The 25,717-nt window shown below is 41.5% G+C and overlaps 1 protein-coding gene across 2 annotated transcripts in view; it reads left to right on the top strand.

The window, feature by feature from the left end:
• LOC147671314 (neuronal acetylcholine receptor subunit beta-4-like) overlaps window positions 1–23,128 on the top strand; it is a 224,136-nt gene extending 201,008 nt beyond the window's left edge. Inside the window, exons 5-6 of one of the 2 annotated variants that reach the window (XM_086948079.1) lie at window positions 15,179–16,151; window positions 22,121–23,128. In XM_086948079.1, coding sequence (XP_086804205.1) covers window positions 15,179–16,151; window positions 22,121–22,273 — 1,126 coding nt within the window. In that variant the 3' untranslated portion in view covers window positions 22,274–23,128. The remainder of the gene's footprint in view (window positions 1–15,178; window positions 16,152–22,120) is intronic. The other variant, XM_086948080.1, reaches the window with a different exon arrangement.
• The last annotated feature ends 2,589 nt before the right edge of the window (window positions 23,129–25,717 follow it).

Below are 25,717 nucleotides of genomic sequence, written 5' to 3'. Positions count from 1 at the left end.
TTTCTCCGATAATGCATTTCAAACTCCTGTATCTTATTATTAAGCCTGATAATATCACTGTGGCCCCAGTTCCTTTTCCATTCATCTCAATATTGGTTTTAGTCTTTCACATTATAAGCATACATTATTTTTATCTTATAACTTTTAAAAACACATATCTTGCTAATATCAAGATTTTTTCTTAAATAAGAGCACTGAATTGACGGAGTTGGGTAAATATCACTTCAATTGTTAGCATTTTATTCGAGGAAATACTTCCATGCTGCTATAAAACAATTTTGCACTTGTTTTGTATTTTTGCACATTGCTCTATTTGCACAACTTTTATCTTGACTAGTCCAGATCAATGAGGTTAGGCCCATATGAAATTATGGAATTCATTCCGGGATATATGTGTATTTAATTGCAGAGTACCAATATTTTTACAGTATATTTCTATTTTTATATTGTATATTGTATATGAAATGCTTATTTATTATATATATATTTTTTTTAAAAGAGAGATATATATTTTTGTATGACATATTTTACAGGTGCATTCATGCATATTCATTGAATTATACACTAAAAGTGGCCAACCTATCAAACTATAATATGCATTGTGCCAATATACCAATACAATTGTGCATTACGTTATATACATCACAAATGAACCGGCATTTATGCTGTAATGTTGTTTCAAGTCAATATGCCAAGCAATTGATTTCAGGCTTTGTTTCAAAACTACAAGTCCCAGCTTGCATGTGTATATAGTATTTCCTCTATCTTTATATCACTTAGATGAGGTGAAAGCATCACACCAAAAAATGTATAAAAACTAAAAGCGGACCATCTGTTTGTCGATTGAGAAAGAATACGGAGGTATTCGAAACGCGTCTGACATTTCCACAAAACCTGGAGTCTGTATTTCGTCCTTTGGCTGTGTTCCGGCTGGGCACTGCAGAGAGGTTCGGAGATAGATATATATATATATATATATATATATATATATATATATATATATATATATATATATATATATATAATATGACAAAAAAAACTGAAATCAATGAAACACAAAATGAAGACGTGCTGCAGCGCCGTCTGCCATGCGTACTTTCATTTGGTGTGGTAAAGTGGATAAAAATGCTCTCTGGGTATTGTCGCTTTTAGTCTGCCTTATTTTTGCCAGGTAGTAGCTGACACCACGGAATAGAAAATGTCAAATTAATGCCAGAAGAAAGCTTCAGGTTAAAAATGTTCCCGTTGATGTTGATCGCTTGTGAGAGGTAACCAGGCCTGAACCAGTTTCAGTGAGCCAATTCAGCCCTGCAGATCCGTAGAAACTGCTGTGTTTTTTAATGTTCTTAATGTTCTAATCAAATGAAACATATATTATAACCCTTTAGAATGGTTATATAGCTGTACTAAATTGTGTGCATTTTTATAAACTGTTATTGTGTGTACGGAGAAGAAAAACAGGAAGTAAATCTAAATGAAAAAGGAATTGAGCAGTGTAGTGTGTCTAAGTCAGGTGCACAACACCTTTGGGATCTTTTAGCTTAGGGTTTAGATTTTTAGGTAGAGGGCCTAATTGAGAGTTGGATGGCGGATTGTTCGTCCACCCTCGCAGCGATTTTCCCTCCTCTTCTAAGGTACCAGAGGAAAATCTGAACAAGTTTAGAGTTCTCACGATTGTGGCAGAGATTTCTCCATGTAAGTGTCATTTCTAGGTAGCCTAATTTCTGTGGAAGATAGTGTGATGTAAATAAAGTTTACAGTCGATAACCATCACCTTAATCCAGCTATATCTTAATTTGTGCCGGTGGTTTCCGGTGCTCAGCACAGGCACTTAATTGTTGACACAGGCATTTACGACAGTATGCATTTATAACAGTATGCCAAATAGTGGCTCTGTTTGTGTCATCTAAAGATGAGCAGAGCAACAGATGTTCACTATTTCTACAGACATTAAAAACGACTAATATCTGCCACTCAAGTCATTATTATGGCTTTGGGTGCCTGGAATAGTCGGAATTTGTCATACTTGCAAAATTAGATATGTGAGTACTGTTGTTGGCAGCGCTTGCAGGGGCTGCGAGTAGTGTCATATGCAGTGGCCTCGTAACTAGGGCCCTGGCACTTATGTTTTTTTTTCAAATTAAGGAATGGTAGTATGTCTGTTAGGGGGACAAGTCAGCTCCCATTTGCCAACTGTTTGTCGGTGCGGGGTGGAGTTGCAAGGAGTCAAGAGGCAGGAGAGTTGGTGTCAGACAGGAGTGAGCTTTTTGTGTCTTTTCTTTGCCACAGGAGAGTGTCAGAATGGGGTACGGGTCTAGGCTGTACTTGCAGTCAATGTATCTTATAGCTTTACTGGACTGAGGTTCCTACTAGTAAAATCAGACCCAGTATACCTCACCTAGGTAACCCGGATTCAGAACCCAGGCTAGTTACAATTAGCTGGAGTGGTATACAAACCATGAATACAATATATAATATAATCAGGGCCCAAAGGTGGCCAGCAGAAATTAGTCCCTAAAGTGGGGTACATGGTCAGTGCCACAGATCTAGTTTCCCTACAATGCTTAGGTGTATCTCCCCAGATGTTGGAGACATTATTCTTATTTTCACCTGAGAGTCTCCTACCCTTGCCATGGTAATCTTTCACAGACTGGTGACAGTCTCTATAGCATGTGCTTGGTCTAGCGTAATGACTGACGAGGTACCACTGCATCTTTGCTGACCCAGTGGCAGAGTTAGATGCATCTCTCCATGTGAGAATTCCGCCATGCCCGATGACAGTTGTCAAGCTCAAAACACATTTTCGTCTACACATAGTCTTAAATAAAATGCATTAACATGAAAATCAAAACATGCAAACTAAAGGGAACTGTGGCATGCAAACGATGGTGCGAAAAACCAGCCACAAACAAAGGGCAGAAGCAATTACACTCTGGAAAACAAACGCTCAGGCCAGAATTGTTGGGCAAACCAGGAATATTACAACCTGTCCCACAAACAACCCAGTGACCAAGTCACCCAAACATCCACATCATGTCCAACATATGTGTGTAAATACACATCATCCTGTGTCTACTATACGTACTGCCTCTAGGAATTTGGTAGCCGGCCACAGCAAGCAAATGTCATGCCATCATTGCCATACTATACAATAGCTACAGTGGTTCAGGGAGAAAGGAATATTTAACCACATGAGAAAGTGAAAATAAAAGGTACCCACAGATAAAACTTTCTTGAAAATAGCTATTTGTTATTGAAAAAGCTTATTGTAAAACATAGAAAATATCAAGAATAGTACAAACATATTACTTGATGCTCATAGGGTTACACACAATAAGCATACGGAAATACAAATTACAGTATATACGAACAAACACAATGTCAGAGGAATAATAAGCAAAATGTAAAATATATCAAAAGATCAATAGTGCAGTGACTGCATCATCTTTAGTTGCTAAAGGGGACTTCAACAGCGTTTCGACCGTATCAATTTAGAAGGTCATCATCAGGACAAAGATAAGCATTTTGAAAGCAATCATTTGAAAAAAGTTAATGACAAATGAATTAATCATCTTAAAAACATCCAAAGATCCAAAGTAAGTTAGAGCATTGCCAAAGCTGTATGGCTCAAAAATTCCATAAGTTAAATCAAGAGTTAAGTATTAGATGACAATTGTTTTTAAACGGACTGCGTCCAAGGGACACGTCTGGGAAAGCCACAGTGATTCACAATGGAAATTCCCCAAAAATGGGAAAAGCTTCCATAACAGTTCATGGTTCTCTCCGTCCACATTGCCATATCAGGCATCCACCTAGAGAATAGGATGGCACAGTGCCGAGGCCTGACAAGACAGAATGTCCAATCGAACACAGGTTTCAGAACTATCATCACCAAGCCAAAGTAACGCAGCAGTACCTCACTTGCAGAACACAACTTCTCAGTCAACACCTTCTGAGGTGACCTCATGTCTGTGCACTTGAACGTTGAGCCCAAATCAATGACTAGAAGTCAATCTGTACCACAGCTCACTAAGCACTCCTCGCCTCTTGAGCAACCTGAAAAAAATGCCTGAGAAATAAGGTCCCAAGATGCTTGTTTCCAGGGAGGACCTGGCTTGGCAGATCGGTCTGGACTGTTCCCATGAGGCACAGGGTCAAGACTGATTTGCATATGGCTGGGTCTAAACTGAGGTGTCATGGTGAGCAAAAGAACAATGGATTTAACCCAGATCTCTAGACTGGGGGTAAATGTACCTGACGGAGGAGGACTTTGTACTGCAGGCTGATCTAGGAACCAGGGGATGCCTTAGCTCACTTTATTAAGAGTGCCTAAGCAGAAGGATTAATATACATTTCCCTTACAACAAGTCAACAACAATAGATAGCCAGACTAAACCTACATCCAATATCTACTACCCTGGTTCCAGCTCTTTTTGGACCATCATCTATATTTTGATATAGCCAGACTAAACCTATATCCAAAATCTACTACCCTGGTTCCAGCTCTTTTTGGACCATCATCTATATTTTGATGATAATTACATGTACAATATTGAAATACCTTTCCAAGAGAGTATTGGCAGTACAGACTACAAATAGATATATACCGCCTAATAATAAGAACGGCTCGGACAGACGAGATTCCTCCACAGAGAACTATTTGCTCAACAGGATGCCCCTTCGAGCATAATAAAACATTACAGACATTTCTACGCACCCTAATAGTCACAGGAGAAGATATAAGGACACTATCTTATCTTTCACTTTGCCCTGAAGAAGTCCCAAGAGGACGAAACGCGTCGGCTGTAGCTCCTGTGTGTGTTTTTTCACTTACAACTGAACTCAATAAAAGAACTCTTAAAGAACACAAGTAACAACTAATGTGATTATTGCTGTTAACCTCATCAAAGTTATCAGTTTTTGTAAATTCTGAAGTGGTGCACCTTGACCTTGTTTAAAGTAAATGTATGATTTATTCAGCACTCCGGCTACCATTGGGTTGTGTAGCACTGAGAAATAAGGTCAGCACCATCTATTGATGAATAACACAACTCAGTTATGACATCACACAGCCTGGTTCTTGCAGCTCGCCTGCTTTTAAGCTCCTCTTCAGGCATTCAACAGAGAACAGAGCCATGCGCTATCACTTGCAAGACATTTTGGCAACTTTAGCTAAAAGGAAGCTTGGAGCTCACTGATTGCTTATCATTTGTTGGCTTGATTGTCACTCTAATTTGCTGGCTCCGGATTGTTAGGCACAGGCCAGTTTCACTTTCTCTTGATTTATTTCACCCATACTTGGAGCATGGGCCAAGAATATATTTCCTTTTTTCGCTAAGTGTTCTTCCGTTATTCACATCACTCTCTACATACAATATTGCTAAATTAAAAACCTTTATCTTACTGTTCATGTTCTTTCCTTTTTCTATATATGTTTCCAAGAGGGAACCCCCATGACTAAAGGACTGTGACAAGAACATGATAAATAGTAATAACGCAGATCTTGTAAGGGAAGGATTCCAAGTGGCAGGGCACTGTTCCAATACCAGCACGGCTGACTCTAAATTTCATTCGCCCCAGCTAATTGTATGAATATTGTTGAATTTAGTAGCAATAGTACCCATTATTTGGCAGACATAATTCTGTTGATCATTCCCACATTATTTAGGACATTGGTAAAACAAGATTAACTATTCCTTTTTTTATTGTACCCTTGCTTTGTATAGTGCTTACATAACACCCAAAACATGGCTTCGCATTTCAAACTGACAATCCATTTCCCTTTCATCACTGTGAGTGTTTACTTTTAGGTGGTTTTCAGTTCAGTCGTTGATAATGTTTGTAATCGTTCTCTCAAGTAAGCATTCGCAAACCCAATACGTCTTGCCTACTACGTAAGACCTATTGACTTTGTCAATATTTATTTTTAGCCAGTTTGTACAGCAGTGTGACTGCTGTGCAGCAAGGCTGAAAGTAAGAAAAACAAAAAGCTGGCTGCATCATGGCACTTTGTTTTTTTACTTTCAACCATGCTGCATATCTGCCACACTGCTGTACAACATGACTAGAAATCACATTGATTGGCTCTATCAATGTGTGTTTTTAGCCATGCTGTGCAGCAAGCGGCACGGCTCCTGTGCAGCATGGTTGAAAATGGAAAAAAAAGCTCTAGGACTCAGCTATCGTTTACCAGGTCTCATGGCTCTATTTGTTTAGTTTCAACTACCCTGCATAACCAACGTGTTTTTGTCCAACATGGCTAAAAACAATAAATGAAAACAAGCACTGGCAAAGCCAATAAGTCTAGCATTTGTGAGTTCTATTGGCTCTGCCAAAGAAGCTACCAGCACAGAAGGCGTGAAGAGAGAATCCAAGCACATTGTGAAAAGTAGACACAGTTAGAAGGATAAACCCAGCACCCGAAGAAATGGCTGGGACACATTACCTACTATAGTCCCCACCGGTCCTTCAAAGAATCCCACCAAAAACAAAAGACCCTGTTTTCCATAGTAAAGTCTTTCACCCATCCCAAAACTCTGCAACCTGAAATACCTCCATCACAGGACTTATGCGATAAAGTTTCCGACTATTTTGAAGAGAAAATTGTTTCCATTCAAAGCAATTTTCCTCCTTTCTGTACCTCCCCACTCCCCCCTCCCTCTGACTCCCTTCCCGGAAATTTGAGCAGTTTCTCCCCTGTAACTCTTGCGCAAACTAGAGAAGTCATCCTGGCCTGTAAATCCGGCTCCCCCTCCGATCCCTGTCCCCCCAAAATCCTCCACCAAATCATCGACGTGATCAACCCAGTAATTAACGACATAGTCAATTCCTCGCTTAACACAGGAACTGTCCCCCCCCGGTGGAAGAAAGGAATTGTCAAGCCTCTGATGAAAAAGGCCAATAAACCACCATCTGACTTGACTAATCTTCGCCCGATTTCACTACTTCCAGCCTTAGGAAAAATTACCGAGCAATTGGTCTATAGAGAACTCAGACATTACCTGGAAGTAAATAATATACTCCATCCGCAGCAGTCTGGTTTCCGGCCCAAACATTCGACGGAAACAGCACTGATAGAACTATCAGACACGATCAAACTGCTACAAGATCAGCGAAAAAATTCAATCCTCATCCTTCTTGACCTGACCGCGGCGTTCGACACCATTTCCCATTCCATCCTCATCAGTAGACTGATGAACATAGGGATCTCAGACCACGCTCTAGCCTGGTTAAAATCATTCCTGGCTGATCGATCTCAGACTGTCACTCTGGGCCCTTTTCACTCAAAAGAGAAAACGATTTTCTCAGGTGTCCCGCAGGGTTCGATCCTAAGCCCTCTCCTTTTCAACATCTACCTCATTCCCCTTCTGTCCCTGATTGAATCCTTTGGAATTCCTGTAACCTCCTACGCCGATGACACCCAGCTCATCGTGCCTCTGGATGGTAGTTCCACCAGCGCAGAACTCAACCTTAAGAACTGCCTAACGAAAGTCTTCCATTGGATGAATGCAAATCATTTGAAGTGTAACTCAAATAAAACGGAGATTCTCCCAATCGGCAAGAGTACCCCCTTCTGCCCAGCCCTCTGGTGGCCTGACGACTCAATCGCCCCCCCCCAAACTGTAACTACTGCCAGAAATTTAGGCGTCATCTTTGACTCAGATCTCTCATTCGACCACCATGCTAAGACTGTAGCCGGCAAATGCTTCGGGACAATAAGATCCCTAAGAAAGTTCTTTAACTTCCTCCCTCTCGACGCCAGAAAGAGCGTAACAGTGGCCCTTATAATCTCCCGATTAGATTATTGCAACGGCCTACTGGCAGGGACAAAAAAGAGCACTCTCGCTAAACTCCAGAGCGTGCTAAATACAGCTGCTCGACTTGTACTCAAACTGCCCCGGAGAGCTTCCACCTCCGCAGCCCTTCTTTCCTTACACTGGCTACCTCTCCACAAGAGAATTCTATTTAAGATTCTAATCATCGCCTTCAGATCCTTCAACAAATCCGGGCCAAAATACCTCCACATACGTTTTCCCCACTACATCCCCAGGCGATCTCTCCGCTCGGCACAGGACAACCTCATCCTGCCTGCAAAATACAATCTGAAGACGAAAGGAGGAAAAACCGTTAGCCACCTAGCCACCAAGGCATGGAACAATTTGCCCAAACACCTCAGGCAAATAACACAAGAAAGACCATTTAGAAAGGCTCTGAAGACCTGGATCTTCAGCCTTCCCGACGATCTCACTAAAGCAGCCATCTAATCCCGCTCTGTTCCCAGACCGGCCATCAAGAACACTTAGCGCCAAGATGCTCCCTCCGGAGCGAACGCCGCGCTTTACAAATACCCCCACAAATACAAATACAAATACAAATACAACCAGTAGCGGACGCAGGCTGGGTAAATCGGTGGGGCAGCGCGGAGAAAAAAAACAAAAAAAAACGTACCTGCAGCCTGACTAACGTCCCCCTCTACAGCTCCGATGCTCACATAGGCTCCGGGACTCCCCTGCGCCAATCTAGACGCTACTCTCATGCTGGTATCAGCCAACATGAGAGAAGGGTAGGGACTGGGCGGAGCGGGCTGGTTCCACGTTCCAACAGGGACTGGGAGCCTGTGTTCCTGAGCCTGCCGATAAGTCAAAGCAATAGTCCAAGTGCGCATGTCGGTTTGGCCAGACATGGAGGACTGCATAAGCCTTACTTGCACACTGGCAGTGCCCTGAGCCCACAACTACTACTGAGTCTGACGGCCCCACCCTCAAGACTCTGTTGCGGGAGTGAAATAAAATTGATAATAAAGCAGTTTTATAAGTGCTTTATTGTCATCTTATTTTACATAATTCTGCTGGTTCCAGCAGTGGGGCGACGCTCCTCCGCCGTAACGGAGGAGCCGCCCCTATTCACAACACCATATAATGCACAGCAGGAGTCTACAGGAGAGGCAGTGTGAGCACAGTCTCTGCAGGTTCAGTGCCCAGGCACAACACAGCAGAATGAGAGCACGACAAAAGATAAAATAGAGACAAAAATGAGTGAAGTGGAGAAGGTGGAGTGGCAAAACTTGAAGAGACATACATGGTAAGCGCATTAACTAGTTATGCAAGATGTACTCCGTGTCACACACTTGTATATTGGTCAGAACACAGGGGTTTGTGCAATTGCAAAATGCAGTATCCAAGCCAGGGCAAATGCAATATATTTCATGTATTTGGATTGGTATAGAAATCAATGGACAATGTACGAAAATGCACAAGGCGGCAGACAATGTGAGTATTACAACCATGTGAAGCAGTGTACCAGGGAGAGGCATAAATGCAGTGGCATATACAATAGCACATAAGCAAACAACAGTACCTATGTATTAGAGCCTCCAACACACACTCCCATCTGACATGATGTTATCTCGGTAAATCAGGATATGTAGAGCATGCTTATCACTAGGCTGCTCCTGGGTCCTGGAGGGCCGGCGAAGTTCAAAGGTGTGCGCGAGGGAGGGTGAGCAGAGCGTAGGGGTCTGGAGGGGATGTGGAAGCTCATAAGTTGGTTGATGTACGCTGGTCATTGGTTGTAGAGAGCTTTGTAGGCGTGAATCAGAATCATGAAATGGCATCTCTTGTGGACCGGAAGCCAGTGGAGTTTCTTCAGGTGGTGTGGGTCTGTCTGGGAAGGTCAGGGATGAGTCTGTCCACCGTGTTCTGGATGATCTGAAGTCTCTTCAGGAATTGTGATGAGATTACAGCATAAAGTGCATTGCCGTAGCTCAGCCGGCTGGTGACGAGGACTTGAGCTATGGTATATGTATGGTGGTGACTGGGAGCCTTTTGAAGATCTTTCAAAGCATACAGAGGGTGATGAAGCAGGCCAAAGAGACTGCCTTTACCTTGCTCTTCATGGTGAGTTTGCTATCCAAGATGATGCCAAGGGTCCGGGCTTGTTCCGTGGGGTGGACTGGGGTCCAAGGTCAAAAATGGTGAGGCGGTGTTTCCGAAGATCAGGACTTCCATCTTTTCTGTGTTAAGTCTGAGGCAGTTGTCTTGCATTCAGTTGTTATGTTATGTTGTTATGTTATAAAATTCTTTTAAAGCGCACGTGCACGGATTGGTTTCATGGCGCTATTTCTAGGACTTGCCTGACCCTGGTGGAGTTATTTGTATGCTTGGATAAACAATCAAGTATTAAGCGATCTTCTAAAGCTCAGCAGGTCAGTGCATGATCTGATTTCCAGGGTAAAGGAATTCCAGAGTCTGGGTACCAAAGTTGCAAACCTACAACCCCCTTGTCGCTCCAGCTTGAAGGAGGGGGTTGGCAGGAGATGGTGGTGAGCTGAACGTAGGTTGCGTGAGGGTGTGTATCTTTGAATGAGGCTGTCAATACATTTGGGACTCCGGTCATGTAGGGATTTAAAGACCAGGCAACCTACTTTAAAGGCGCAACGCTGGGGGATGGGAAGCCCTGCAGTTTCCTCAGAAGTGGAGTGACGTGTTGCCGCCTAGGTTGTTGATGGATCAATCTAGCCGCTTGGTTCTGCACCAACTGTATAAGTTTAATTAGAAATAGTGGCATACCAAGCTAGACTGAATTTGCATAGTCTAAGTGGGATAAGAGCGTTGCTATCACCACCTGTATAAACATGTCCTGTGTTAGTAGTCTGCTAATCTTTCTGATCTTCTGTAATTGGTAAACGCAGGTAGAAATCACAGAGCCAGCTTGAGTTTTTAGTGACATGTTGTTGTTTATTGTGACGCCAAGAGTTTTTGCCGAAGAAGAGGGGATGGGAGAGGGTCCCAGTTCCAGTGGCCAGTATTGTGGGCTCCATAAGTTGTGGCTGCCCCCCATAAGGACCAATTCGATCTTGCCTGGGTTAAGCTTCAAATGGTTGCAGTCGATCCAGTGGCGGATGTACAGCATGGTAGTCTGGAATTTAAGGACTGATTGAGATGAGTTGTCAATAGTGAACATTAGTTGCAGATCATTGGCGTAAGTAAATATGGCAACATTCCTTTTCTTAAGAGACCGGGTCAGAGGGAGGAGGTAGAGGTTAAACAGATGGGGGGGATAGCGTGGAGGGATGTATGAAGGTACAACGCGTACCGTTACAACGCGTACAGTTACGACGCAGGTTTTACAACGCAAGTTGTTACAACGACTTGCGTTGGGGGGAGCTGGATAGTGAATAGTTTAATTTACTATTCCAACTCCAGTCCCCGTGGATAGTAGGGAAGGTGTTGGATAGTAAATTGAACTATTCCCTATCCTAGAGCGCCCTCCAGCAAAAGTCCTTGTAACGACTTTCGTTGTAAATCCTGCGTTGTAACGGTACCGCGTTGTAACGGTTCCGTTGTAAAGGATGTTCCCCAGCGTGGAGCCCAGTGGGACCCCACGTGTGATTTTTAACTTGGGGGCCGTGAACTGGGCTGGACGAGCCAACTGGAAGCGGTCCTCTCGGAAGGGACTAATCCAACTTAGGGCGGAGCCCTGGATGCCTGCCTCTTTGACATGGTCTATTAAGATACCATGGTCGACCGTGTCAAAGGCTGCAGAGAGATCCAGCAGCACCAGGGCCTGATGGGTTCCGCTGTCCGCATTTTCTCAAAGGGAGTCCAGTACCGCCAGCATTACCATCTCCATAGAGTGGGCAGGGCAAAACCCTGCTTGATGAGGTTCGAGATAGTCAGATTGTTCAAAGAAATTGGAAAGGCGCTTAGCCACATGGGCCTCCAATACCTTAGCTAGGTAGGGGAGCAGAGAGATCGGACGGTAGTTTGCTAGGATCTGGGGGCCAGACCCTGGATTCTTCAGAGGCGGAACAACAGTTGTCTCTTTAAAAGCCTTGGTGACACGGCCCTGGGATAAAGACTCATTCAAAAGGGAGAGAGCTGGCCCGGGAAGACTGGTAAAGACTTCTTTTAAGATGTGGGGTGGACAACAGTCTGTGGGAGACCCAGATTTTACTTTAGACAATAAGTCCTGGAATACCTGTATACTTATGGCCGGGAATGGTACGAGAGAACAGGGATTTCCTAGTGTTTAGAGGGTTGTTTCAGGGGGAGTGCATATAGGAATGCTAGCTTTGATGGTGGAAATCTTTTCGATGAAGAAGTTATTCAGGGAGTAGCAGAGTGCTTGAGAGGGTGTGGATCTAGTTGTAAGTCTGTCCGGGTTGGACAGTTCATTTTCAATTGAAAATATTTATTTAGATCTGTTATTAGAGGACAGAATTCTGGAAGAGAAGGGCGCAGCTTTGGTGATGCTGGTCATGCAGAGGTGGAAACTGGCCTTGGGGATGGAGGAGTCTTTGGATAGTGAGAGGATGAGCTGGGTGTTTTTTCACGTAGGAGATGATGTTCAGTCCGTGGTTTCTGACGGTGTTGACCAGGGAGGTCAAATAGGTGTTAAAAAGGATGGAGCTGAGGGATGAGCTTTGAGGGAAGCCACAGATGTTGCTCTTAGGCTCCGAGGTGAAGGGAGCGAGGAGGACACACTCAGTTCTTCCGGAAAGAAAGGATGCAATCCATTTCAGGGCGTTGTCTTGGATGCCGATCTAATGAAGTCTCTGGATCAGGGTGAGGTGGGAGAGTTGTTGAAAGCCGCAGAGAGGTCGAGGAGGATCAGGGTGGCTGATTCTACCCAGTCGGGGATGGTTCTGATGTCTTCTGTGTCAGCGATCAGGACGGTTTCGGTGCTGTTGATGGAGCATAATCCGGATTGGGTTGGATCAATTGTTCTCTAGGTATTCTGGGAGTTGCTGGTTGATGGCCTGTTCGAGGACTTTGGCCGGAAAGGGAAGCAGGGAGATTGGTCTGTAGTTTTTGAGCTCACTGGGGTCGGTGGAATGTTTCTTAAGGAGGGGTTTGATCTTGGTGTGTTTCCAATCCTCCGGGTAGGTGGCGGAGGTAATGAGGTTATCTAGTTGGATAATCTAGCTGGATGATCATCTCACCAGCAGATCATACTGGAAACACACTCTTGAGGTGGATCAGACCACAAGCTATATGCTATGGGTATGTTCTTCCAGTGTCTGATGCATAGACACTGCACACCATGGATGGACAAACGCTGTTGTGGCAGTTTGAGCCATTATATGAACTCTCAGTGCACAGTACTTACTATGATGAACAGGTATTCTTGTTGTCAGATTATCTGTCGTGATCAATCCTGCAAAGAAAGTCACTGCAACTGGAAGTGTTGAGTTGGGCCCAGAGGTGGTGGAGGGAACAAGTGCAAGAAATGTGATTGTGGGCCACCTTCCATATTTCATCACTTTTCCCTACAGAGAATATATATGCTTCTGGCCACTCCACGGTTTGAATGGTTTGGAATTAGAAGGGAAATTGATCCATTTTCTTGTCCTTGTAAGAGGCCTGGCCCAATCTGGACCTTACCAGTCCAGCCTCCTTCTAATTCGAGAAACAAGGCATTGGGAAGAAAAGATCTGATTGCCTATGTCTGCCTTTTGAAAGCAGGTGCAAAAGACTACTCCAAAGCATTCCCAGGATAGTGGACAGGAAAACTGAGACCCTCCATTCACTCACTAGATGACTGTGAGGGACCAGTCTGCCAATAGGAGATCACTCCGCTGTTCAACCCATCATCCTACATGGTAAGAGCCTGCCTGAGGCATAGCATTCGATGAAACACCAGCAATAAATAAATGTAGCTTACACAGGCTGGCAAAAAACACTAACGACAAAAGATAAAGATAATTTTTGCTGAGTGGGTGTCATAAGACCATACCCTTATGAAACACAATGCCTTGGTGGCCATAGCTTGTAAATGCATCTCTTTGACAATTTACAGCACCTTCCTCCACACCAGGTGTATAACATTCCAAGACAAATAAATAAAAAGTGGATAAAGACGGGGAGGTGTGGGAAGTAATGTATGGGCTAGGGTGCAGTGGTGGAGACTCAGACACGAGCAGGCAATTAGCAGTGTGTAGCTGCCAGGTCTTCACCAAAAAGTGCCTGTGTACGTTTTTTGTTGTTGTTGGTTTTTTTTAATCTAAAAAGTATTTTTTTTTAAAATGGGTAGTGAAAGGGAGGGGAGCAACAAACAAGGTGAGGTGTGGATGGGGAGCAAGAAGCGAGCTACTCAGTAGCAGCCTGGCCCTGGCCAAATTGTTTATTTTTTTGAAAAAAGTAAATGTAGACCGTAGTTGTGGTGGCAGGGGAAACAGAGCTAAGAAAGTGTTCCAACGGAGTGTTACGGCGCTGAAAGTTAATGTAAAAAATTGAGCACTGGGTTATGGCAGTATTTTCTTCTTGTACAGAAAAAATTAGCTGAGTTTTTCAGAAGGACAATCAAATGAGGAGGGGTGGTGCAGTCTGGAAGAAAGAGATCCTGTGGAAATGTTATGAGGATGAACGTGGTTTGAAAAAAAGTATACCTGTTTAGAAGGTTGGCTTAAAAGTAGAATACATACAGGGTAGGCTTTGAATGGGGTAAGAGCATCAAAAGGGAATGGGGCTTTCATCAGTTAAATTAAACTATTTGGTTGGTCTTTATTTGTATAAAATAATTCAGTAGTTTATTTTAATTAAGTCAGAAAATGAAATGTAATGTGTGGTTTTCATCAGGAGTGTATGGCCAGCTGATGAGTCAATGTCTGTAACTTCGCCAGCCTCCGCCTGATGTTGGCTTTGACACCATCTCTTGAAGGTCCCACATCCGTGGAATGGGCTCTTGCTGTCACACAGACAGTGTTATATGAAGGGGCACAGAATTCAAAAACACGCCGTCTGTACTTCATTGCTGTCTTTTCCTAAGAAAATATTTCCACAAAAAATATAAGACCTTTGCAACCATCGCATTTCTGTTCACTAAATGAATCAATATATTGACATTATTAAGACCTAAATTAATTAAAAATAATGCATTTATTGGCTCTTTAAAATTTAGCACCTATACTTTCATGTATTGTATATGAAATACAGACATTGTCTTAGTTTATATTTCCGATGATAGAGTTGGTTATTTGGTGAAGTTCTGTTGCATTAAAGTTTTGAAAATCTGTTTGCTTATCTTTCACCAAATGCAAATTGATAACAATTAGAGCATTCACTGTAAATCATTGAACCGCAATCTACGTAGTACCACATTTAAAATATTTCAATTATAAGTATCAAATACTAATACAATGAATTTTATATGTTCATGTTATTTTGTTTTGTTTCAGTGCTGATGGTACATATGAGGTTTCTCTCTACACCAATGCAATTGTGCAGAACAATGGAAGCATATTCTGGTTACCTCCTGCCATTTACAAGAGTGCATGCAAGATTGAGGTGAAACATTTTCCTTTTGACCAACAAAACTGCACACTGAAATTTCGCTCGTGGACCTACGATCATCTGGAAATTGATCTTGTTTTAAAAACTGGCTGGGCTCGAATGGATGACTTTAGTCCCAGCGGAGAATGGGACATTGTAGAACTTCCTGGAAGAAGAAATGTAAACCCCCAAGATCCAACCTATGTTGATCTGACCTATGACTTCATCATTAAAAGGAAGCCTCTTTTTTATACAATCAACCTCATTATCCCTTGTGTGCTCATAACATCTTTGGCAATTTTAGTGTTCTACCTCCCTTCAGACTGTGGAGAAAAGATGACTCTTTGTATATCTGTGTTACTTGCCTTGACTGTTTTTTTACTCTTGATTTCAAAGATTGTTCCTCCAACATCACTCGATGTTCCTCTAATTGGGAAGTACCTGATGTTCACCATGGTGCTAGTAACATTTTCCATTGTTGCCAGTGTCTGCGTGTTGAATGTTCACCATCGCTCACCCAGCACCCATACAATGCCACCTTGGGTAAAATTGGTTTTCCTTGAAAGACTTCCAATGTTCCTGTTCATCCGGAGGCCAGAGAATAACTCGGCACGTCAGAGGTTGAGCAATCGACGAAAGAATCCCTATGACAGTCTCCATTCTCCCCCAACAGACATGTACAAGCACACTGCCTACTTTGTGAACAAAGCTTCGACTACAAAGTATGACGTCAAAGTTACTGAAATGCCTGCTTCTCTTACCAACCATCAAGATTACAGGATAAGACCTTCAGTTAAATATTCGGCTGGCGTTGAAGAAGCCATCGATGGTGTCAGTTTTATAGCAGACCACATGCAAAGTGAGGATGATGACCAAAGTGTAAGAATATTCATATTAAATTGTATATTTTATTTAGAGTCCATCAGAGTCCTCCCAGGGCTCTGTGGAGTGTACTGGTCCATTACCCACGGCATACATTTCTAACATTTGAAACATGCCCAAACTTTACCAGTTTGTTTTATAAATATTCTGTGTGGTAGGCAATGCTCAAAGTTTATTCCAGGATTAATTTGATTTACTCTTAGTAAAAGTCAATAACATTCCCATACTTTATTTGCCTGCCATTCATAAAGCTAGAAATAGGAATTTACGGTATACATGTGAAACCTAGATCCCAAAATTAATCATTCAGATTTTAAACAATTAGGTAACATACAATTTGCACATGGTTATGATGTAACTGTAAACAGGTAGGAATTCCAAGGGGTGAGGTAATTGGAACTGGTATTGCTAGAGGACGTGTCAAGAGCACAAAATCCACATTTTGTGACCCCTACTTTTTGCCTCCTAGTATTATATTTTAGGAGCATTCAACAATTCTGTACTTCCATGTGCAGCAGGTGACCCGTAACTTACACCTAAATGGAGGTGACCTAAATAGGGCAAAGAGCTCATTCAATCACACCAAATAATTTGACATTCACAAGGTGTGCATAGGAAAAGTGGTAAGTATGAGAAAATTGATTTTGATATAGAAAACAAGAATGTATCAAAAAAGATTTTTAATTGTTTTTAATAGCTAACACTAAGCTTACACATGTGGTGATGTGAAACACTAAGCGAGAAAAGTATAAATAAAGGATAACAAAAAAAATAGTACTAAAAACTAGAAAGCAAAAGAAAGTGGTACTAAAACATTAGAAAGGAACAGCCAGGTAAAAGTACAGATAAGTGAAGGTAATGGTTAGGTAGATACAAACAGTGGCGGCAATATGGGATTCAACGTTCGTAAAGCAGAAATAAGACACATTAAAAGGGTACTTTGAAATAGTCAACTCGGTAGATGATGCAAGACGCCATCTACATTAAGAAAACAAAATGAATGCAATTAATTTAAATAGAACTAACTTGCCACATTAAAGTCACTATAGAGCGCATTCCAAACAATACTTTTAACAACGTTGGAAGGTGGTTGTTTAATACTTGAGATGTTGTGATGTTGTTCTGATTAACACCAGCAGTTGTCACTGGGATTGACAGTAGCTTCAGGATAGGGTAGTTGGTGCAAAGAATTTATGGCCAACGTTGAGGGATTCTGGTCATCTGACATTCTTTACTGTATCCATCTGTGTTGATTTTCAGTCTAATAATTGCTTCAAGAGTTTGTTTCTCAGCATTTTTCCTGTTGTGTTTTTTGTACATGTTCATAGTCGACATCAAAGCTGCATGGAGTGTGTTCTAGAGCTGTGGGCTCTGTACTCCCGGTGTTCTGCCCCAATTTTTTGGCTTTTTGATCTTTGGTTGGCAAGTGGTCATTGCAGTGGCTGACCAGTGGTTCATGGTTAGACAGTAGAGGGTGGCACATTTTTCCACATCCACAAGAAAGACGACCTGTCCGCAATAATGACTGCAACCAGCACTATGTCAGTGAGAGAAATCGGTACTATGGCCTTCTCTTGTTCAAATAAATAGAAAAGCTATTGTTGTTTTTTACTCTATCTTTATTACTGTATTTTGTAGCAAATAGTATACAGGATTGGAAAGCATTGAGAGGCCTATTCACAAACTGCATTTTGTAGTCTGTTTTGTGTTACTAGAATAGTACTACTGATGTACTACAAATTGCCATTCAAATACCTACATGTGACGGCATCTACCTCACCTGAATTTTAATGTGCGGTTATCTCTGCCCGGGCTGCAGCAGACTCCACCCCCTAAGTATACGTTTTAGTAGTAAAAGTGAGAGCCACCAGAGGAGTGACTGGAAAATGGGAATACTTACTACTAAAGGTGAGGGGTTTAGAAAAGAGTAAAACAGGGTTTTAGGGAGTGTTAGAGAGGTGTTTATTAAGGGACATGCACCTACCCACAAATGAGTAAGCAAATTGCTAATCACAAGCTGTGCTTCTATAGCTAGTATAGCCAAAAAGGACCCAAAGCAATTGTAAATGTTCTCCAGCACAGAGCTGGAGTAAGGTCACCAACAACTGGTACTCCAATACCCCCCTCAGAAAATAATAAAAGTAGGGTTTTAAAATCAAACCCAGCAAGAAGTAATGTTAAAATAAAATAAATCGTTTAAACTATTACAAAACAATACATTTCCAATAATGTTAAAAAAGTCTATAAATAAAACCAATTTTTTTAAATAAAATATGTCATTAACCTTTTTTAAATTAAAACTAATATAATTAAGTTGCATTTATTTAATTCTATTCATCACTTTTAATAATTTTAATACATAATAAAAATATGTTTTACTTGAGGTGGGTTTTTAAATTTTAAAGTTTGAAAAGTAAAGTTATTTTAATGCAATATATTTAAAATAATTATATTTTATATTTAAAACGAAATTATCAATGCAGTAACCTTTTTATATTCTATTTTTGAAATAGGAGTAATTTTACCTAACAATAATATTTAACATAGAAAATATTATTTCAAATGTTTTTAAAGGTTTAGTAAACATTCATAATTTTCACAAAACTTTCCCATCAGGTATAGTAACTTTACATCTGTGTGGTTTTATTCTGACTCCACCCCTTATTTGAGGGAGTGCAGCCAGGTGAGTTTACACTTTTGAGTAACTTTATGCTCTTAAATAGCGAATAACCAAAAATTTAAAGTGTATGACCACATTTATTTGTAGTAGCATCATACATGTAGATTTACCTTTGTGAATCCATGCCCCTGAGACTGGGCATATGTTGTGGGGATATGACCTTACATACTTTAACTGGAGACGTGCTGTAAAAGGAACCCAAGTACACCTAAAATGCCATGGGTACTAATTTTAACATTTTTGTGGTTCAGCAGCTGTAAGGTGGTTGAAATTCTGAAAAGCGTGAGTTCCAACATTAGATTAGATTAAGTAGAATAGGACAAGAGATAGCTGAAGTGGAACTTGTAGCAGCTCATTAATCTGTGCCTAAAATTTCAAGATCACGTTCAGAGAGGCTTAGAAAAACTATTAATCAGTTTTGTTACTCGTACCATTACTGATCGAAGCACTACTTGCAGAGACTGTGGAAAACAATTTTATTCTGATATTTGGAGAGAACTGAATTTTAGTTAGGGCGGTTTTTACCCTGTAAGTCCTTACATATATAAGTCATGTATTTGACCATTGTCTGATTATTACTTTTATGAACTGGAGAGGTTTCACAGCCCACAATTAGGTGGTCAGTGAAATTAGCCAGACACGTGTCTATTTTTTGTATATTATGGAGATAGACTCCCTAATCAGTATCAACTAAAAATATCACTAAAGTGGAGTGCCTTTTCAAAGCACTATTTGTGCACTTATCTTTTTTTTTTAGCAAATTAAGCATGTGGCAAGTAAGTCACCCTCTTATTGTATGGTGACGGAAGGCTGTAAACATGGCTACAATTTGTTTAGGTCAGAACCTTGAATGTCTTTTTTGTTTAGGCCAGAACTTTGTATGTATTTAGAACTATACTCTGCAATCTCTATTCTATCATGGGAATTCCCAACTGTTTGTTGCTCAGAATGCATATTTCTTTAGAGGTCTTTGGTTTACTAAACTTCATTTTGACTCAGTGGATGGGATCAAATGAATTGTTCACAGTACCCTAAGTCTTCTCCAAAGATGTTTATTTCTTGCAATCTCTATGAAAGCCAGTGACCTCTGACCCCCTCCCAACTTAGAATGTCCAAGAAGCTAACTCGATTTGGCGAGATTGGTGCCTTTCGAGCTTCAGTAAGGACTCTGGCCACCATACTTTATAACCTCCCAGAATTAACAATGGCTTTCAGATGAGCTACTTTTGCTTCATTTACGACATTCCTTCTTCTGGTGATGAAGGTGACCAGACAGATGGTACCACCATCTGCCTAGTGTTGCCAGGAAATGGAGCGGGACATACAGTGCATCGCGTCCGACGTATTACAAGTTCCATATAATACAATGGAATTGTAATTTGGCGGAGGGGATATCCATCACGTTTGTGACGGTGTAACCCAGTCCGCCATACTCATAATTAGGCCGAGACCCCGCCATGCTAGCTAAGCCAATGATCCTATTTAACGTCTCATTTCCACTCATGGTGTTTAAAGAGGAAAAGCTGAATAGTAACAGGACGGTGAGGCTCCTCGATGATCAGTGCTCCAGTATTTAACCAGTAGGTGTCTGGTTAAATTGCTGATAGGATGCCTGCTGAGCCTTGGAGCTATATTCTCTTGACCAACTGAGCAGCATTTGCATCTCAGGAGATGGCGGTAGTCTGGTTGCACAGCTTTATAGGCTTCATGTATTAGATTGATAAGTCAGATATACAGAAGGCGGTGCACCCGGTGCCTGACAGCACAGAAGGAAATGAAATCTTCCATGTCTTGTACCAACCAACTATTTCAACACAATGGGGTTGCAAAAAAGGCAAGAAACGACTCAATTATGCCTCTTGCAAACTGTGCAAAGAGAACTATTGATGGACAGAATGCAGAACAATGTCATACATTCACCCCAGTACAGATATCTGGGCCTAAATCCATCGTTTTTTTGCTCACCATGCCATTCCAGTTTGGACCCAGCCAAATGCAAATCAGTCTTGACCCTGTGCCCAATGGGAACAGTCCAGCTCGAACTGCCAGGCCAGGTCCTCCCTGGACTGGAAACAAGCACCCTAGGAACTGTTTCGGGGTTTCACCCCTCTTCAGCCAGGATAGCTTGATTCCAGTGGCATGGGGAGCACCGGACTCACGTCTGAGCATACCCGTCCCACTCGGGGTGACAAATGCAAAAAGAACTATTGATGGACAGAATGCAGAACAATGTCATACATTCACCCCAGTACAGAGATCTGGACCTAAATCCATCGTTTTTTTGCTCACCATGCCATTCCAGTTTAGACCCAGCCATACGCAAATCAGTCTTGACCCTGTGCCCAATGGGAACAGTCCAGCCCGAACTGCCAGGCCAAGTCCTCCCTGGACTGGAAACAAGCATCCTAGGACTGGTTTCGGGGTTTCACCCCTCTTCAGCCAGAATAGCTTGATTCCAGTGGCATGGAGAGCACAGGACTCACGTGTGAGCATACCAGCCCCACTCGGGGTGACATATGCAAAAAGAACTTTTGATGGACAAAATGCAGAACAATGTCATACATTAACCCCAGTACAGAGATCTGGGCCTGTTTTTGCATCTTGCAAACTGTGGGCAAGAAATTATTTTGTATGTGGATGCAAGGTACAACCAGCAGCTGCAGTGTCGAAGAATGTCAGATGAAACACCCATGCGTGGGCATTCTTCGTAATAATCGTAAGCAGCTGCTTGACCTTCATTTTTCATTGCGCATTTGTCAACCCAAGTTTGCTGTTCATACCTTTATTCTAGAGTGAATTTACTTGGTGATGTGATGGAGAGGGTGAGGTGAGTGAAGGATTTAGGGAAAATGTCTGTATTCCATATCTTGACTTGCAGGCAGGAAATACAGTAATGAGACATTGTTATTTATCAAGTGCTCTATCATATTGCAAACACTTCTGGAGCCGTTTACTATTTTATCCCTCTCATCAGTTTCGTTGCGCTTACACCTGTCCAGAGTACTGTACTGGGAAGTCACAAGAGACTGGTGTTGGCATTTGAGAAATAGTTTGCATGTAAACTTTGCCCATGGGAGAGGGAGGTTTACAAATGGCACCTTCCAGGAGCTCTGAATTCCCAGCACAGATGTTGGCTCTTATTAGACCTGATTGCACAGCAGTTCTTCCATGTGCCTGATTCTCTTTCAGAAAATGAAAATATATTTCTCAGAAAACTGCCTCACAAAGCCATATTTGATCTTAAATGGTAGTAAAAGCCACTGACTATGTGTGCCTTGCTTTACAGGTGGTTGAAGATTGGAAGTACGTGGCCATGGTGGTGGACCGACTCTTCCTGTGGATATTTATCTTCGTGTGTGTCCTGGGCACGGTTGGACTGTTCATGCAGCCGCTCTTTCAGAACTATACCCTTAGCAGTCCACAGGACACTGTACACTAAACAATGCAGATTGTTCCATAAATACTATTGCAATATCATAGGTTTCTGGCTTGTGTCACTTGTGCATGAAATGGCACTTCCTAGAACTTTTGCTTTCTAAACCTTGACTTTACGCTTGTAAATAACCATCTATGCATCATCATTCAAGCGTATAACAACAATTCAACGGTTGCTTCATGTAAAGTTTCTCTAGTACACAGTACATTTTTTAAATTACACTTTTCTTAGTTTTACCAACCACTCGCCTTTGTTTCAGTTAAGGGGGTTCTTGGAAAGACCTTAGGATGGAGACTAGAGTAATTATGTGCTCATTTGTAACGCACGTGTGGTCTGATTCAGCGACACACACACACACGCTCAGACAGGTGTGCACCGCTCCGTCCATTGGGAGGTGAGTGGTCAGTGACGGTGCTGGTCCAGGAATGTTGGGGCTGAGTCAGTTGCTTGCTTTCCTGAGAATCATTAAGACAGCCCTATAGTCTTGTCCCCCTTAACCCCTTGAATTTCAACTGGATTATAGAAGGTAAGTCATAAGAGTTCAGGAAATCATTTTTGAAATTATTATGCCATTGCAAATGAATCATGTTTATAATGGTTATGGTGTTCTGTCCTCTTGGAAATCTTGACATTTTAACCATAGGGAACAATCGATTTTCCCAGAAAAATACCAAATAAGATCATCTGACGAGTTACGCAGTTAGGACACTAGGGAAATGTAACCTGCATTGTCATTGGACGGCTGCTAGTGAGTTTCCAGTTACACAGGCCAGGAATGTTGTGGTCCTGGTGATGTTTCACTGTTTTCAGCACAAGGGTTGGTAGGTCTGCTGCAAGTAAAACTTCTTTTGTATTCTTTACCTTTTGTAAAGCATTTTTTTTTAAATCTAAACATTTTGTTCAAATCTGCATCATAAGGACTTGTAATAACAATAAGCTCCTCTTTTGGTGTCCATGTAGGGTAATTCCAACTAGTAGGAAGTTAGTGTCCTCTACAGGACATGAAACCCTGAATAATTCCTAATGGCCCATACACGCTCCAAAGTCAGACCGTCAAGCTTTTTAATTCTGTAGAACAACTTAAGTCTAATAAACAACAGGTACGGTAAGTACATCCATAACCAGATATGAAACAGCAGTTCCGAAAGGGTTGGCACACACAATACTCTGGCAAGACACAAATGCAATTATCTGTTCGAAGACCTTCGCCACAACTTAAATTTAATCTTCTCTCTAAAGATGAGTCGGAAATACATTGTACATGAGTGGACAAGAGAATGTATTACACCTGGACTGGATCATTAAAGTGAGTGCCTTATAGTTCCCCTGCAACAAAGAGGTCTTCAGCAGTACAATCGCCTTAACATATCCTGTAACACTTACAATCCATTAACAACAATTGTTACCGTCACCCCATAACTAAACATTACAATGAATTGCATTATGGTAACGCATAAATTGTCGATCAATGGTCTACAATGTTGATGTCTGAGTTCTGCGGCATTCCAAAAGGTTCTATCACGTCAAGGTGCCATGATGCTTCCACTCAAAATACATAGTTGATTTACTCGAATGTCCTATAAAAATAAAAAAAAACAGAGCCACCCATGTATACACCCCAGAAGTACGGGTCAATAATGTACACAACAAATTACCCCTGGATAAACCCCCTATCTATACAAGTCTACTCACTTTTAATCTGAATGTTACCCATATTTGGAATTATGATAACTAATTAACCAAAAATAGATTGTTTTGATTGGGAACTAAAAGCACATTTTTGAAAATTATAACAATTTATTGTATTAAAAATGTATACAATACAATATTTCAGCACACATCAACGAGAACACAGCGGCACGTAAATAGTGCACATATATTCTAAAAACATATAACAGACCTCTAACAAAAGCATAAAATGACTGTTAGACAAAATAAATCTACCTCATATAAATTAAATACTGACAGAACAATTTATTAAATATTTGTGTACGTTTATAATAAAATTAATTGTAATATTAATAGTATTAATCTCCATAAGCAATCGTCTATTTTAGTCTGTTTTTAGTTAATTAGAAAAGATGATTCCTAATATGGTTCAACAATTTGGATTTAAAGTATCTGTGCGAGCGACTCCTCTAGGGCTAATTAGTAGCACAAACAGCTACATGTATAAGCATATGGACCTCTGAGAATTAGTGAAGGTATCTGCTATCTTCCTTCTCAATATCTTCATTATAACCATATACACACATTGCCTCTCTGTTCCTCTGTTCACTCAGGCTCCTTAGATTAATTGTGTCTGCTGTAGTAATTCTTCCCATTACTGAAGGTGCCTTGTGTTCTGAAGAATGGCTAGACGGACCATAGACGACCACGGTGGGTGTTACGCGGGATTCTAATTGGGCGTAAAGCAGCATAATGTAATGGTTTTAAATCCTAGGCACACTGGCATCTTTTGGTGTATCTCATTACTCTCTCCAACCCTCACCCTCAATCCAGGCTACTGCGCTTCATTTGTAAATTCTTCTAGTTATGGTAAATAGGTACTCTTCTGGTTTACTGAACACACGTGTGTGTGTATATATATATATATATATATATATATATATATATATATATACACACATACATATATATACATATGGTCCTCTGAGCATGTCTGCCACCCTCATGTGAGAAGGATTTTGAAGGAGAAACTGGATATAGCGGTGGGTGAGAGAGGAGGGCACGTGATAAAGGCAGCAGGAAAGGGAGTATGTGTGCCAGAAAAACAATCAAACTTACGCTTTCACTACGGAAAATCAAAGAACTCCGTTGCCTCAGTCTGTGTTGGCATGGGTCAAGCTCAAAAGGCTCCACAGTGTATCATCTGTCTTACTTACAGAGTCACACCATCTGGGTAAGAACTTTCCATCAGAAATACTTCATCAGACACAGCAGGAGCAAAATAGTTCAATGCAAAAAGACTTGCCGTGCCTTGGCGACATGATGGACCCGCTGGGATATTTGTTGTTTTGTCGGTTTTAATTTTGAGAAAAAAAATGGTTATCTTAGATATGTTGGGAGTTGTCTCTTATTTTTCCTTGCCTATTGCTCCCATTCCGGGGAAGTCAGACTCCAAGAGAAAAAATAGGTATGTTAGCTCATGCCTAGATAGGATGGGCTCTCTGAGGCTATGGACACATGGCGCTAGTGTTCCTGGGGGATGTAGTCGAGACACTACCTTTGGAACCCCATTTGTTCTCTCATGTGATAATAAGACAAAGAAACCTAGAGTTGGATGAACATGGCATATCTGCCAATATATGGGCTTTGTTGAATTATCATCTGACTCTCTGTGAAATGTACCCTCTTGGAGTGAGGAGGCTGTTGGCAGAAGTTGGTGCAAGGATCTACAGCTCAAACAGCAGTATAGTTAGACGTACACTCCAAACTAAGGGGGGC

Source organism: Lissotriton vulgaris, unplaced genomic scaffold, assembly GCF_964263255.1.
Source record: "Lissotriton vulgaris unplaced genomic scaffold, aLisVul1.2 SCAFFOLD_942, whole genome shotgun sequence".
Lineage (NCBI taxonomy): Eukaryota > Metazoa > Chordata > Amphibia > Caudata > Salamandridae > Lissotriton > Lissotriton vulgaris.
The sequence above is the reverse complement of the archived record's forward strand: the minus strand, read 5'-3'. Positions and strand labels throughout refer to the sequence as shown.